Source organism: Schistocerca gregaria, chromosome 2, assembly GCF_023897955.1.
Source record: "Schistocerca gregaria isolate iqSchGreg1 chromosome 2, iqSchGreg1.2, whole genome shotgun sequence".
Lineage (NCBI taxonomy): Eukaryota > Metazoa > Arthropoda > Insecta > Orthoptera > Acrididae > Schistocerca > Schistocerca gregaria.
The window spans coordinates 769237596-769254120 of NC_064921.1; the positions used below are offsets into that span (position 1 = coordinate 769237596).

Genomic DNA, 16525 nt, shown 5'->3' on the forward strand with positions numbered 1-16525 from the left:
CCTGTGTCTATGTGCCTGTGGTTCTGTCAGTGTGATCACGTGATGTATCTGACCCCAGGAATGTGTCAATAAAGTTTCCCCTTCCTGGGACAATGAATTCACGGTGTTCTTATTTCAATTTCCAGGAGTGTATATTTCTCTTTTGTTATTTCATGTGCCTGTGAGTTTTTCAAGGTGCGCAGAAAGATGATATGGTTACCATATTATTATCTACATATTTCGTAACTAGTTTAGATTCAACAATGGAAAATCCAATATGGAATATAACAATATTATGAAAAGGATAGTTACTACTCACAATATAGTGGAGATGCTCAGTCACAGATATGCAGAACAAAAAGGCTGTCAGAAGTTGAGCTTTTGGCCAAGAAGGCCTTCATCAGAGATAAAACATACATACACACTCATGCAAACACAACTCACACATAATTGCAGTCTTTGGCTGCTGAGGTTCATTTTCTGACAGTCTTTTTGTTGTGCCTCTCTGCGATTGAGCATCTCCGCTACATGATGAGTAGCTACTATACTTTTCTTAATTTTGTTAACCGGTTTAGAAGATGGGACATAACTTGTCCATTTCATAGCATAAGATACCTATATGTAATGCATTAACACAAGTAAAATGTTAATTCAGGTATCCAAGTACAAATTTTGACTGTTAAAGTTACATTGTCCACAAATGGAGGAAGCGCTGAAAGTAGGGTACTTACTGTGTTGGTTTCAATTCTTATTTTTGGTCTTGCAATATTGAAGAGAACAAACAGAATATTCACTCCAATGCCAACAACGATTCCCAGTTCTAGTTGCAGCACCAAGCAGGCAATAAAGGTAGCAAAGCCAGGAATGAGGTCCTGTTCTGAAAAGCACGTCAAGTATAACAGCCTCTGATAAAATTATGCCAGTTACATATAGGTAGAAAACATTCTACTTACTAAGTGACAGCAGAGGTTCAGACATTCCACTTACATAATGTAACACTGGCAGTGTTGAATGTACTTGTACTTAACAGACTAGTATTCATCTTGTGAAGACATCAAAAGAGGCAACATGAAGAGAAGACTGGAAAATTACACACTCACACACACACACACACACACACACACACACACACACACACACACACACACACACACACACACAGAGAGAGAGAGAGAGAGAGAGAGAGAGAGAGAGAGAGAGAGAGAGAGAGAGAGAGAGAGCACTTATGTTACGTTCTAGCACCTATATACTAGTATAATCAGCAATACTGCACCATGACACTTACTGCTCGTCTTCCAGATAGGAACAACAACATGCAGCTCTACCATAAATATTACTGCAGCAATAATAATAGCTGCAAGGCTTGCTTTTGGTATGAAGTAGAAGTACTGGGTAAAAAAGAGCAGTGATAGAATCACCAAAAGTCCTGTAAGTAGTAAATAGTATTAGTTAAACACATAACCTTTTCTGTAATGTAGCACAAAATGCTTCTCAAAAGATTCTGAGTGAGTAGATTAATTTTACTTCAGCAATTATTTGTGTGTAACTATAGTAATTTCTATACTGAAGAACAAATTTGGAAATGGGAAATACTTACACACTTTTTTCTTTTTTCTAGTGGCTCTGAGCAATGAAACTAATGAATGTTCTATATATTGGTTCTCACTGCAAATTTTCAAGTGTAGTTTGAATTATATGGTTTTCTATAGTTTTTCTCCAGGTGGTGGTCATGAAAGACAATGAACAGTTATTCAATTTCAAACTACATCATACCCACTGTAATGCAATATCCAAAGGTTTGCCTGCCCTTTAACTGTATTTATTTTTCTTTTCTTCTTTTTTCTTCAGTCAGCAAACAGTACACACAATATTTAAGAAGAATTCCAGTTGTAAAGTAACATGACTAGAAAAAGCACATAGATATTCTAAAGCAACAAAACACAATGAGTGCCTTAGTGCTGAGTATATGCTTCATCATTCCAAATAACTGTATAATACGGGACAGGGTTTATTTAGCCCTGCAAGACATGTGATGTGGTTTCATTATATAATTCAACAACAAACATTCTGTGCCACATTGTGGCTATGAGACATTGAATACTAGTTTCATACATAAATTTGGAGATTTGTTGCAATATCAGGCAATATCATTACAATATTATGAAAAGGATAGTTGCTACTTACCATATAGCACAGATGCTGAGTCACAGGCAAATGGAAGGATTAAAAATATTTTACTAGGGAAAGATAGATACTACCACAGGAAAAATAAAGAGGCCTTTTTAGAGAAAAAATAAGCAGTTGTACAAATGTCAAGAGGCCAGATGGAAAAAAGTACTAAGCAAAGAAGGGAAAGATGAAAGCTAGAACAAGTACTTAGAGAGAGTATACAATGGGAAGAGGATGTAGATGAAAATGAGATAGGAGATATGATACTGGAAGAAGAATTTGACAAAGCACTGAAAGACTTAAGTCATAATAAGGCTCCTGGATTAGAAGACATTATGTCAGAACTACTGCTAGCCTTGGGAGAGCCAGCCATGACATAACTGTTAGTTAAGCTTTAACCAATGTGCTGCATTCTATGTGAGCATGACAACCAACAAGCTGTCTATCCAAATAAATTGCCACTGACAAACTGTGGACAAGAAACAGCTGGACCACCCTGCTGCTGAGTACACTGCCCAACAATACATTCTTCATGTCAGTGACTGCTTCAGAGCCTGTGCCATCTAGTACCCTCTTACCAACACCAGGTTTTCTGAACTACACAGGTGAGAACTCTCCCTGCAACATGCCCTACATTCCCGTAAACCTCCTGATCTCAGACTTCATTAGAGATTGTCTTTACCTATCTAGTTACTTCCTTGTTCCCATTCACACACTGTACAGCCTCTATTCCACCAACACACCCAGTCCTTTTACTTCTCTCCTTTTCCATTCCCCCACCCCCACCCCCACCCCCATCTCTCCCCTGCCCGGCTAATGCCCCAAATGCACGTAGCTGCCCTATCCTCTCTCCACCTAATCCCAGATCATTCCGACAAGAAGTGCTTTGCCATCTCCCACCCCTACCCTGCTATCACTCTCTCTCCCGCACCAGTCTCCTCCTTACCCCCACCACCCATCTGCCTCTATCATCATCCACCTCTGATCACAGCTTAGCTGCCAGAGACTGTGGCCATGTGTGTGTGTGTGTTTGTGTTGTATGTGTTTTATCTCTTTTTGACAAGGCATTGTTGGCTGAAAGATCACTTTCTGACAGTCTTTTTCTTAAGCCTAACTGGGACTCAACATCTCCGCTATTTGGTGAGTAGCAACTATCCTTCCCATAATACTATTAAATTCCGTCCTGGATTTTCCATTGTTTGATTTTGCCTGAAGGCAAATCATTAGCTAGCTCAAGAAGTACCCTTGGCATTCTGAAAGATATTCAATTTAAACTTTTAATCGTGCCATAGTCTTAAAACAGAAATACAAAATGGTTTTTTCTGATAGTATGAGGAAGGTAATTAATATTATGCAACAGACACAATAAACAAAATTTTGTGAACAACTGCTGGATTAAAGTTTGAGTTTGTTTGGAGTGGATAAAACTGTGAATTATTATTATTATAATAATTATTATTATTATTATTATTATTATTATTACCTGTGTAGAGGCCTCCTAGAGTTGTCCTCACACCACTTGAATTATTAACAGCACTACGAGACAATGAACCACTTCCAGGAAATCCTTGAACAAATGAATTACCAATGTTGCAGACTCCAATGGCGAGAAGTTCTTGTGTAGCATCTGTTGGTTTACCATTTGCTACAAGTATAAGAAATACCTTATTAGTGTTAATGCTGAAGTTAGTTAAAATGTTTTGTACAATGGTTTCTTTCAGAAAAAATAAAAATCTAAGAAATAAAAAACAAAGGAGTGGAAGAGAATGCATTGTACTGAGCACATTGTAATAATTAGATAACACACTGTCCAGTCAGGATAAACATTGTTGGAGAGGGCTGAAAAATAGCAGACTCAAACAAATGCCCTGTAAAAAGGTAGGTAAATTGAACAAGCCTGAGGCTATTGAGAGTTTCAAATGGAGCTTTGTCGACTGAAAAAGAAACGGAATACTGTAGAGGACCAATGGGTAGCTTTGAGGGATGAAATGGTGAAGGCAGCAGAGGATCAAACAAGTACAAATGGCAAGAGCTAGTAGAAAACCTTGGATAACATAGAAGATACGGAATTTAACTGGCAAATGGAGGAAACCTAAACAAGTAGATGCAAAGAAATAAAAATTTTAGTAAATGAGATTAACAGAATATGCAAAACGGCTAAGCAAGAATGGTTAGATGAGAAATGCAAGGCTTCAGAAGTATGCAATACTAGGGCAAAGATACTTACCACCTGTAGGAAAGTTAAAGAAACTTTTGAAGGAAAGAGAAGCAGTAGTATGAATATCAAGAGTTCAGATGGTAGTGGAAGGAGTACACAAAAGGGCTCTATGAGGGGGATGAACTTGAATACAATATTATATACATGGCAGAGGAAGTAAATGAAAATGAGATGAGAAATATGATACTGCAAGAAGAATTTGATATAGTACTGAAAGAGGTACGATGAAACAAGGCCCCAAGGGTAGGTGAAATATTCTCAGAAATGTTGAGATCCCTGGGAGAACCAGTCATGACAAAACTATTCCTCTTGGTTTGCAAGATATGAGACAGGGCAAAAAACTCCAAAGTTTGACAAGAACGTAATAATTCCAATTCCAAATAAGACAGACCTAAATACTATCAAACCATCAAGTGTAATAAGTCATGGTTATGAAGCACTGAAGCAAATTATTCACAGAAGAATAGAAAAAGTTGTGGACGCTGACCTATGGAACAATCAGTTAGTGTGCCAGACAAATGTAGAATATGTGGGGCAATACTGATCATATGGCTCATCTTAGAAGATAGGACGAAAAGAAGCAAACCTTTATTTAAAGTGCACTAAAAAAAATAAAAAAAAACTGATGCACCGCAAAGGAACTACTTGAATGGGATGGAAATCAGTAGATGTGATGTATGTGTACAGGCAAACGAATGATTACAAATTCAGAAAAATTTGAGAGAAAGAACTTAGCAAATTGGGCAAGTCAATAACATGTTGCTCCCCCTCTGGTCCTTATGCAAGCAATTATTTGGCTTGGTATTGTTTAACAGAGTTGTGGGATATTATGCCAAATTATGGCCAATTGGCATGTTAGATTGTCAAAATCCCGAGCTGGATGGAGGGCCCTGCCGATAATGCTTCAAACATTCTCAGTTGGGGAGAGATCAGGCAACCTGGCTAGCCAAAGTGGGGTTTGCCAAGCATGAAGACAAGCAGGGCAGGCATTATCTTGCTGAAATGTAAACGCAGGAAAGTTAGCCATGAAGGGAAACAATGTGGTATGTAGAATAACACTCACATACCGCTGTGCTGTAGGGTGCCACAGATGACAACCAAAGGGGTCCTGCTACAAAAAGCCCAGATCATCGCTCCTGGTTGTCAGCTCATATAGCAGATGACAGTAAGGCTAGTATCCTGTCATTGTCCATGGCATCTACAGACACATGTCTGCTGGTCGTCAGGGCTCAATCTGAAGCAGGCCTCATCACCGAAGACAATTTTATTGCAGTCAATTAGATTCCAGGTGTGATGGTGTAGGTGTCATTTCTTTGCATAACAAGATCCCTTTGGTTGTCATCTGTGGCATCCTTACAGCGCAGCAGAATGTCAACATCACGTGTTGTTGGCCTTCATGACAAGCCATCCTGGGCTTATATTTCAGCAAGGCAATGCCCACCCACACATAGCAAAAGTTTCTACTGCTTGTCTTCGTGCTTGCCAAACCAAACCTTGGCTGGAAAGGTTGCCAGATCTCTCCCCACTTGAGAATGTTTCATTACGGGCAGATTTCTCCAACCAGCTCTGGATTGTGCCAATTGGACACAATATCAAAATGTCTTTCCAAAAGAAGTTTTCTGTGATGTAGAAAAAGAATGGAGTTTATTCAAGACACTTTAGTCGAAGCAGCACTAAAAGTATGTGGCAGAACATCTGGAAAGGAAAAAGTAAGACAGACAGGTTGGTGGGATGATACCACAATCCAAGCAGTTAGAAGAAAAAACGGGGTATGGAGAAAGTGGTGGAAAACTAAAGATGATGAAGACCATAAAAGATATATAGAGGAAAAGAAGAAGTGCAGAGAAATAGCGGAAACGGCAAAGAAAAAGGCATGGGAAGAGTTTACAAAAAATCTTGAAGAAGATGTGAAGAGCAATAACAAAATGTTCTATAAAATGATGAAAAATAAAAGGAAGGCTTCTGATGTACCAGTAAAGATGGAAACAGAGGATGGTACTGTGATTCAAGTTCCAGGGAATACAAAAGATATCTGGAGAGTACATTTTAAGAAACTGTTAAATGCTGAGGAGCAGGTACACAAGGAAACAACAAATCATGGAGAAATTGAGAGATGTTGGGAGGCAGAATTAGGACAAATTACACAGAAAGAAACGGAAACAGCTGTGAAGAAGATGAATGACAGGAAAGTTCCAGGACCTGATGAAGTATCAGTGGACATGATAAGAGCAGCAGATCCAGTGGGAATGCAGTGACTGTACAGAGTATTATCAAGTGTGTGGAGAAATAGTACAATACCTGATGATTGAAGGGGAGACATTGTCCTCATCTTCAAAAAAGGCAATAAAAGACTTTGTAAAAACTATAGAGGAATAATCCTTATGAGTCATACAGCCAAGATTTTTGAAAGAATTTTCTAAACCGAATAAGTGAAAAGATAGAAAAGGAGCTGAGTGAAGAACACCATGGGTTTAGGAAAGGAAGTAGCACGATCGACCTGAAATTTTCTATCCATCAACCGATGGAAAAAAGTTGGGAGTATAACAAAAGGGTGATAATGATTTTTATAGACATAGAAAAGGCATATGACTCAGTTAACAAGGAAAGACTCTGGGAAGAAATGAAGACGACATATATAGAAGATGGATACATTAATGTAATAAAGACAATGTATAGCGGACACAATGGTAGAATTAGAACACCATTGGGGAACTCTGAATACTTCGAAATAAGACAATGACTTAAACAAGGGAGTATTCTATCTCCTGCACTTTTTAGTGCTGTGATGGAGGGAATGAATAGTGCAGTTAAGGATATAGTAAAAGAAAAAAGACAAAAAGATGATTATTGTAGATGATATGGCAATATGGGGTGATAAAGATGTAGATGTACAGCTACAACTTGATGCGTGGAAGGAATTAATGAAAAGGTTTGGATAAAAATAAATAAAGATAAGAGTGAAGCAATTTTATTGGGAAGAGACAAAGGGATCAAAAGAAATATTACTTTGAATGGAGAACCCCTCAAAGTTGTCAACAGTTTCACTTATTTAGGGAGTGAAATATCTAGTGATGGAAGAATAACCAACGAAATTAATAGGAGGTTACAGAAGGGAGGCAATTTCTACCAAACACTAAAACACCTGGTTTGGAATACGGAAGTTTAAGAAAAAGCAAAACTCCTTATGTACAAGAGTTATTACTTCCCTATTGTCACCTATGGAGGAGAAACATGGACAATGAGAGAAAGAGACTGGAGCAGACTGCAAGCAGGCGAAATGAGATTTCTTGGAGCAGTGAAGGGAAAAACACAAATGGACAGAATAAGAAATGTAGATATTAGAAAAGACCTTAAACAAGAAAGTATGAGGGAAGAAACTGAAAAAAAAAAGAGAGAGAGATTACGGTGGTATGGGCATGTTAAGAGGATGCGTGGGCAGAGACTCCCCAAAATAATGGAAGAACTAAAGATGGACAAAAAAAGACGTAAAGGGTGCCCAAGAACACAGTGGGAAATGGGAGTGAGAATATCTGTGGAAAGGAGAGGTGTGACCTGGCAGCAAGTGGAGGAAGAAAAGTGGTGGGAGGACTGAGCCAAATGGAGAGGACTCGTCAGGAGCCAGACCCGGCAGTAGCTGGAGCAGGATCAGGATACAGATAGATAGATCGCTCAGGAGGACATCCAAGAGCTCTGTCAGTCAATGCCAAGCCAAATAAATGCTTGGATAAGAGCCCGTCATGCTACTGACTAGCTCAGTTGGTGAAGCTCTTTCTCTTGAAAAAATCATCCAGTTTATCTGAAATTGTACATGTACATCACATAAACCAATTTCTGTCACATTTGGATGATTACTTTTTATTATTATTATTATTATTTAGCAGTGATTGAGAAAGGAGTGAGAAAGCAGGCAGAATTGCAGCCTATTCCCAATGTTATTTAGTCTGTACATTGAGCAAGCACTAAAGGAAATCAAGGAGAAATTTGGAAAGGAAATTAAACTTCAGCAAACAGAAATAAAAACTTTGTGGTTTGCAAATAACATTGTAATTCTAGCAGATACAGCAAAGGACTTGGAAGAGCAGTTGGACATAATAGATAGTGTCTGGAAGAGAGTTTATAATTATGAATATCAACAAAAGTAAAACAACGGCAATAGAATGTAGTCAAATTCAATGCAGTAGTGCTGATAGAATATGTCTAAGAAATGTGACATTAAATGAAGTCTTTGAGTTTTGCAACTTGGGCAGCAAAATAAGTTATGATGGCTGAAACAGAAAGGGCATAAAACGCAGATTGGCAATAGCAAGAAAAGCATTTCGGAAAAAGTGGAATTTACAGTTGTTGTTGTGTTCTTCAGTCCAAAGATTGGTTTGATGCAGCTCTACATGCTAATCTATCCTGTTCGAGCCTCTTCATCTCCAAATAACTACTGCAACCAACATCATTCTGAATCTGATTACTCTATTCGTCTCTTGGTCTCCGTCTAAAATTTTTAGCTGCCCCCCCCCCCCCCCCTCACCCCCCCCCCCCCCCCCACACACTTCCATCTAACATTAAATTGGTGATCCCTTGATGCCCCAGAATGTATATCCTCAACTGATCCCTTCTTTTAGCTAAGTTATGCCACAAATTTCTTGTCGCTCCAATTCTATTCAGTACCTCTTTGTTTAATAACAATCTACCCATCTAATCTTCAGCATTTTTCTGTAACGCCACATTTCAAAAGCCTCTGTTCCCTTCTTGTCTAAAGTGTTTATTATCCATGTTTCACTTCCATGCATGGTTAGTCTTCAAAAAAATACCTCCAGAAAAGATTTCCTGAAATTTAACTCTATATCTGATGCCAACAAATTTTTTCTTCAACAGAAATACTTTTCTTTCCACTGCCAGCCTGCACTTTAATTACCTCTACTTGGCCATGATCTGTGTAGTATTTTTAGTGTCTTATTCCCTAATCTAATTCCCTCTATGTCACCTGATTCAATTCCATTATACTTGTTTTGTTTTTGTTGACATTCACCTTATATCTTCCTTTCAAGAACCGTCAATTTTGCTCAACTGCTCCTCAAGTTCTTTGCTATCTCTGACAGAATTACAAAACCATCAGCAAACCTGAAAGTTTTTTTTTATTCTTCCTGAACTTTAATTCCTGCTCCAAATTTTTCTTTGGCTTCCTTTGCTGCTTGCTCAGTGTTCAGATTGAATAACATTTGGAATAGGCTACAACCCTGTCTAACTCTCTTTTCATGCAATGCTTCACTTTCAAATCCCTCAGTTCATTTAACTGCCTTCTGGTTTCTGTGCAGGTTTTATTATTTATCCAGTGGTGGATGAACTTCAGTTGTAATTTTACTATCAAGATAATTACTTACAAAATGCCTTGCAAACTGCAATGTTCTCTAATAGTGCAACCAGAGGTCAAACAAATATTCCAGATCCAAGATTTGAACACATGTTGAGAAATGAATATGAAACCGTTGAATTTTCAGAATCTATGGTCACACTGAATGGTGGTAACTGGATGCTGGAAGACCTGCTGGTTGCCATAAATTTTATTAACTAAATGACCCCCACCCTACCCCTTTCACTAAATAATTAAGCTAGTAATGTAATTAAGAACTTGTGTAAATTTTCACTAATAATTATAAAGATTAAGCCTGAACCAGTAAATGGGTTATTCACAATGCAGGCATATGAAATGCTTCCATGAATTTTTACACTGATCTTTTAAACCAAATTTTTGTCATAATGCAGAAAATCTAATACAGCCATTTTTCAAACTGAAATGTCATTTCCAAAATGCTAAAATGTTCATATGCTAGTCTTTATAAGGCCAACTCCACCCCCAAAATCTTCAGTCTGCATGCTGATGTCTCAACATCATTATGTTTAACATACCTGTGTAAAGATCATGTCATCTTATATGTTGTATGTCTACAACTCTCCATGGGATAAGTTCAGTTCATTCCTAAACATAGATCATGCAGTACTTCTAGGTTACAGTCTGGTTGTAACATGTTAATTGCTGAGTAACAACTACAAACATTTCTGTGCATTATAATCAGTCTTCATGTAACTAATCGTATCCAGTAACAGTGTAATTTGAAGACAACTTTAATATTAATACCTAAAAGTGCAATCTGATTGTCTTGCCACTGTGATACTGTTTCATACAATTGTGGAAATGCAGGCATTTGAAGAATCTGTGATGTGAGAACTTGAACTGGCAGTCATGTCACATATAGTGTCGATATATGGGGGAAAAGTCACATTGATCTGAAATTTTTGAGGTGTACATTTGAATATTTCCTGTTACGCCAGTTTTACAGCAAGTCAATGAACTTTCTTTAATGAAAGTTCCGCTATGCTTATGTCCTTCCTTGAGGAGTTAACCCTCCCTCTCAGAGGTGAGACCTGAAATAGAAAAGAAACTGACAGAAGTTAGTTAAAGGCAGTGTCCCAAACAGCTGGCAACAGCTTCCAAAATGACAATACTGTCATGTGGTGGCTTCCTGTGAAAAGTGTTGGAAGCTACAAGGTTATATGTGGGAATAAATACAAATAGTTTTGGCACTGAATAATAAAACATTGTTTTACACCAGTGATAATTTGAGAGTTAACTTTCTTGTCTCTTGATTTACAATGGTGGTTTTAAAGAGCTAGAGGAAATGATAATCTAACAGGAATCTTTTACCCTTTCGTGTCTGCCTGGATGACATTCTTGAATAGTTCTCTCCTTTACCCCTATCTTTCCAATGATTTGTTGACCATTACGGCAGAAAAGAACCTCATCATCACAAAAATAGCAGTTTTTCTTCCTCTGTTTGTGTCTTTGTCTGTTTCCCGCTGCTAGCTTCAATTATGTTATCCTATCTTGTCTCTGATTGTTATCATATATTGTTTCCACTCTTACAAAATGCTTGGTTTAGTTGTACAGAAAAGCAAATAAAAAATAATAAGAGTCTAATATAAAACTGCAAAAATGTAACAAAATACATTATTTCCTTTTATTGTTCATCCAGTGGTGGATAAACTTCAGTTGTAATTTTACTATCAAGATAATTACTTACAAAATGCCTTGCAAACTGCAATGTTCTCTAACAGTGCAACCAGAGGTAGAACAAATATTCCAGATCCAAGATTTGAACACATGTCGAGAAATGAATATGAAACTGTTGAATTTCCAGACTCTATAGTCACACTGAATGGTGGTAACTCGAATGCTGGAAGACCTGCTGGTATGTAACCTATAAAAATTAAAATGAATGATTTGTTCAATGATCAGTGATAGCCACAAGTTTTATGTATACAGTAATAAAAAAGAGGTCAAACATTGTATTTATGGTAACTTCTGTTTGCTCTACATACCAATCAGATTAACAGGTACTTCATCCAGTAATGAAAGCTGATACCCTATAATTCCACATACTATTACTAGAATGGCATTTCTTGATGTTGCAATAAGCCACAAAAATTTGTTCACCACTTTGTGGATTGTTTCCTTATGCTCGTCTTCCTTTGGTCCTACTTTGATGTTTGCTAATAACTGGAAAAAAAGAAAATCACATGAGTAAAGTTTATCACATTATTTCATGAATTGTGAAACTGTAAATTAACAACACAGATTGATTTTTGAACCTAATGAGTAAGGGAAAAAAAAGGCAATAGTAGTTAGTTGTGATAATAAATACAAAGGTGCTAGCCAAACCTGAAGACTACAGGCTATTTTCACGTTAATAAAGGTATTGATAATAATATGTTATCAGATGAGCTGAAATCACAGAGTAAAGCCAGGCAATAACATAAAATTTCAAACATGGGAAACCTCAATTGTAAAGAACATACAGTTTTGTGTATTGCCTGCCAGGCTCTTTCTGAATCCTTACTCAAAGTGCTCCTGTGCTACTATTCATAATTTTCTTTGTAGTCTGATCACCATCTGATAGCACTACATATTTCTTTTTTTCCTTGGGATTATTTATTGTCCTCTGTGATGTAGTAGTTGATGAGTAATTCCATATTTTGATCTTCCACAATCTTGGACCTAAGAGAGTATGTGCAAACCATTTGGGAATATTCATACTGAAACTGGTATCAGCGTCCATGAGGCTTTTGCAGCAACAATAATTTCATCTTCATCTATGCTGTGCATAGTTATTAGGGTTTCTTTCTATTCCATTCACATATTGAGTGTGAGGAGAATGACTGTTTAATCGCCTCTGTGCACACTGTAATAAATCTAATCTCCTCGCAGTACCTATGTGAGAAATGAGTAATGGGTTGTAGTATATTCCTGGAATCATCATTTGAAACTGATTCTTGAAACTTTGCATGCAAGCTTTCTTGGGGTAGTTTACGTCTGTCTTCAAGAGTCTGTCAGTTCATTTTCTTCAGCATCATGCATAAAACAAACCCATGTCCATTTGTGCTGCTCTTCTCTGTATACATTCAATATCCTCTGTTAGTCCTATTTGGTGTAGGTCTCACACACTTGAGCAGTATTCCAGAATGGATTGCACAAATAATTTTCAAGCAATTTGTAGACTGATTGCATTTTCCCACAATTCTACCAATAAACCAAAGTCTACCACCCACTTTACTCATGACTGAGTCTATGTGATCATTCCATTTCATATCCCTACAAAGTGTTACACAAATGTATTTGTAGGAGTTGGCCAATTCCAGCTATGACTCATTGATATTATAGTCAAAGGATATTACATTTTCTCATTTTGCAAGGTGGACAATTTTACATTCCTGAATATTTAAAGCAAGTTGCCAATCTTTGCACCACTTTGAAATCTTATCAAGATCTTACTGAAATTTTTATGCAGCTTCTTTCAGACAGTATTTCACTATGCATGAACACATTATCTATAAAAAGTCTGACTACCATTAACATTATCTGCAAGGTCATTAATATACAACATGAGCAGCGATGGTCCGAACACTCTTCCCTGGGGCACACCCATAGTTACTTCTATATCTGACAATTACTCTGCATCCTACCTACCAAAATATCCCCAGTCCAGTCACAAATTTCACTTGATATCCCAGATGATCAAATGTTTGACAACAGCACAGTGGAAACTGAGTTATAATGGTACAGCATCTATCAGACTGCCTTTATCTTGCTTTCAGTATGTCATGTGAGAAATATGTGAATTGAGTTTAGTGTGGTCAACCTTTTTGGAATCCATCCTGGTTGGCATGGAGGTCATTCTGTTCAAGATACCTCATTATGTTTGATCTCAAAATATATTCTAAGAATTTACAATAAGTTGATACCAAGGTTATTGGATGACAGTTGTCTCGATCAGTTCTTCTACCATCCTTGTTAATGGGTGTGACCTTCACCTTCTTTCAAGTACTGAGCATGGTTTTTGTTGGAGGGATCTATGATAGATTATAGTTGTAAGATGGGATAAATCAGCACAAATTCAGTATAGAATCTGATAGGGACTCCCATCAGCCCCTGTAGCTTCGTACAATTTTAACAATTTCAGCTGTTTCTCAACACTACTGATGTGAACACTTATTTCATTCATCTTTTCAGTGGTATGTTTTGCAGCACAAAATTAAACTACATTAAATTCCCTACAAGAATGGTCACATTCATTTTTTCTTTGGGAGTAATAGTAGGGGATGGAAAAATCATAGGTTATCAAAAATAGTGTTTTAATGGTACACAGTTAATGCTTATTGATAAATGAAGTGGGTGGAGAAAAAATGTTAAGTGTGTGTACTGCAGATAAGTGCAGGAGAACAATGTTAAGTAATAAATTGTGCTCTAGGGTTGTAACAGGGTGGAAAAGGGGAGGGGGGGAGATGAGGTAAGAAGCATGAGAGAAGGTAGGTCAACAGATTGTGTCATTCACTTCCCTCCTTTATAGGTCTGCAAGTTGAAGAGTGAGAAGGCAATTTCCCATTCTCCCTACGTCATGGAGTTGTACTGAGTATTCAGCAGAGTGGCCTTAAGAATCACTGGCAACACAGTGTATAGATGTGCCTGGGAGTGTTTATTTTCCACAAAATGCATTAACACTACATGGAATAAAAGTATGAATTATTCGTAACACTGATGCAAGATACACTTATGAGGAGAATCAACACAAATCTCTGCCTCTGTTCTGCAGTTCTAGAGGGGAAATTGAATCTAAACCATTGTGTATGGCAGCTGTACAATTCTTCTGGGATATGCAATTTCCTCCACCATGAGTGCTGCTTGGTTTTCAGCTTGCAGTCAGACTATATCTCTCCAGCATTTCCTGTCTACTTCTCTTAAAAGAGTGGGAAAAATAAGTTAACTGAGCTCCTGTTTGTATAATGGAGTAATTTTCAGTTTAATGAGTATTCATTTGCAGTTGTTTAGTAAGCTGTTATATCAAAAAGTTCAACGGCTGGAGCTATCAACTGTCTAATACACTGATGAGCCTATCACAAGAATAACATGTTGTAAATACATATTTGACAATGGTGATTTCATTCTCTCCACTATCAATGGCTGGAACATTTCTCACAGCATGAGTGATATCAAATGCATTATCCCTGCCCTACTCTCTTAACATCTGAAGAGGTCCGGAGTTTAAATAGTATCCCATTGCAACAGAAGTAGGTTACCTAGGAGTTATAGAACTTCAGATATTTCAGTGTAAGTCAAGCAATTCATTATAGCATAGGCCTATTACTGTTCTAGACTTTAACATGATCAGTCCGGTTCCATCAGATGTATTGACACCTACATGTAAGTTATACTGTAATACTGTAAATGGGTGGTAAGTGGTTCCATTCAGAGCAGCCCACTATACAAGTACCAGTATTTCCTGAATGAGAGAGATTTATACAGTCTACCAGTAACACAATTAATGGTAAGAGAAGTACAGTACCTTTGGGGCCACTCATTAATTCACTACCAGGTGACTACTAATGGTTACATAGCTCTACCCTTTGCTATGCACTCCATGGTGGTTTGTGGAATACAGCTGTAAATGTAGATGCCAACAGTAAGTAGGTCACTGACAGAACTGCACTTACAAATTAAGAACTTCTCAGTAATTGTTTGTAGGAATATATTTTACAGAAAAGCTCACTAAACGACTGCAAAGAAGTTCTGAAAATAACTCCACTGTACAAACACGTGCTCAGTGAAGTTATTTTGCCTAATTCCCGATCAGAACTGGACAGGAAAATCTGAGAAGGTATAGTGATGGGGGAAGTCACCTTGGTCCAGAAGAATGCTACAACTGCCGTACAAGATGACTAAGATACTATATCCCCTCTATTAGTGTAGAACAGCATGCACAGATGTACATAGAATCTGTCCGTAAGCTTTTCTTGCGTTAGTGTTATTAGCAACTCAATTTAGTGTTAACATACTCTTGGGGGAAATAAACAGCACCCCAGGGATGGCAGCACACTGTTTCACCAGTGACTCATAAGGGAAGGGTCGGTATAACTTCTTGAAACACCTCGTAGTTGCTTTTTGTGGTGTAGGCCTAGTGCGGTAGAGAGAATGGGGAAACGCCTGTTCGCTCCGCGGTCTGTAGCCCTACTAAGGTGGGGAGTGCATGACCTGCCCTAATTCACGCTTCTTACCTCAAATTTCCTCCCCCCTTTCCACCCCTTTACACACCCTGAACATAACTTATTTCTTAATACTATTCTCCGGCACTTAGATGTGGTACACGCACTTAATATTCGTTCTCAATAACTTCCTTTAACAATAAAGATTAATTATATACCATTAGAACCTTATTTTTAATCACGGGCGATTTTTCCATCCCCTGAAACTAGGAAACTATTACCCTTAGAGATAAAATGAATATGTCCTTTTATGTAGGAAATTTATTATAGTTTAATTTTGTGCTAGAAAACGTTTTCGCTAGAAGCCGGCGTTTTCGAGATATTCATGAAAAACTTACAATGTGACTTTTAACTCCTCTCCATCACCAAGTTCACACCCCACAGGTGGGAATTTTTATTTTTTATGTTGTTCATGATACTTCCCCCTACCACCGTACAAAAATCTGTGACTGCATGATAATTTTTCACTATTCGACCTTTGGTGGCCTCCGTTGACTGGGCTACAGCCTGTATCTGCGTCTTATCCTTAAAGCGCGTCTCACACGGAGCAAGGTTCGCCGCAAGTTTGCAGGACAG

The 16525-nt window shown here is 37.8% G+C and overlaps 1 protein-coding gene across 1 annotated transcript in view; it reads right to left on the reverse strand.

The window, feature by feature from the left end:
• Positions 1-16525, reverse strand: part of LOC126334996 (sodium-independent sulfate anion transporter-like) — a 159566-nt gene that overhangs the window by 21913 nt on the left and 121128 nt on the right. Inside the window, exons 6-10 of the mRNA XM_049997812.1 lie at positions 11735-11912; positions 11437-11613; positions 3632-3793; positions 1265-1405; positions 711-856 (exon numbers count right to left, since the gene is read on the reverse strand). Coding sequence (XP_049853769.1) covers positions 711-856; positions 1265-1405; positions 3632-3793; positions 11437-11613; positions 11735-11912 — 804 coding nt within the window. The remainder of the gene's footprint in view (positions 1-710; positions 857-1264; positions 1406-3631; positions 3794-11436; positions 11614-11734; positions 11913-16525) is intronic.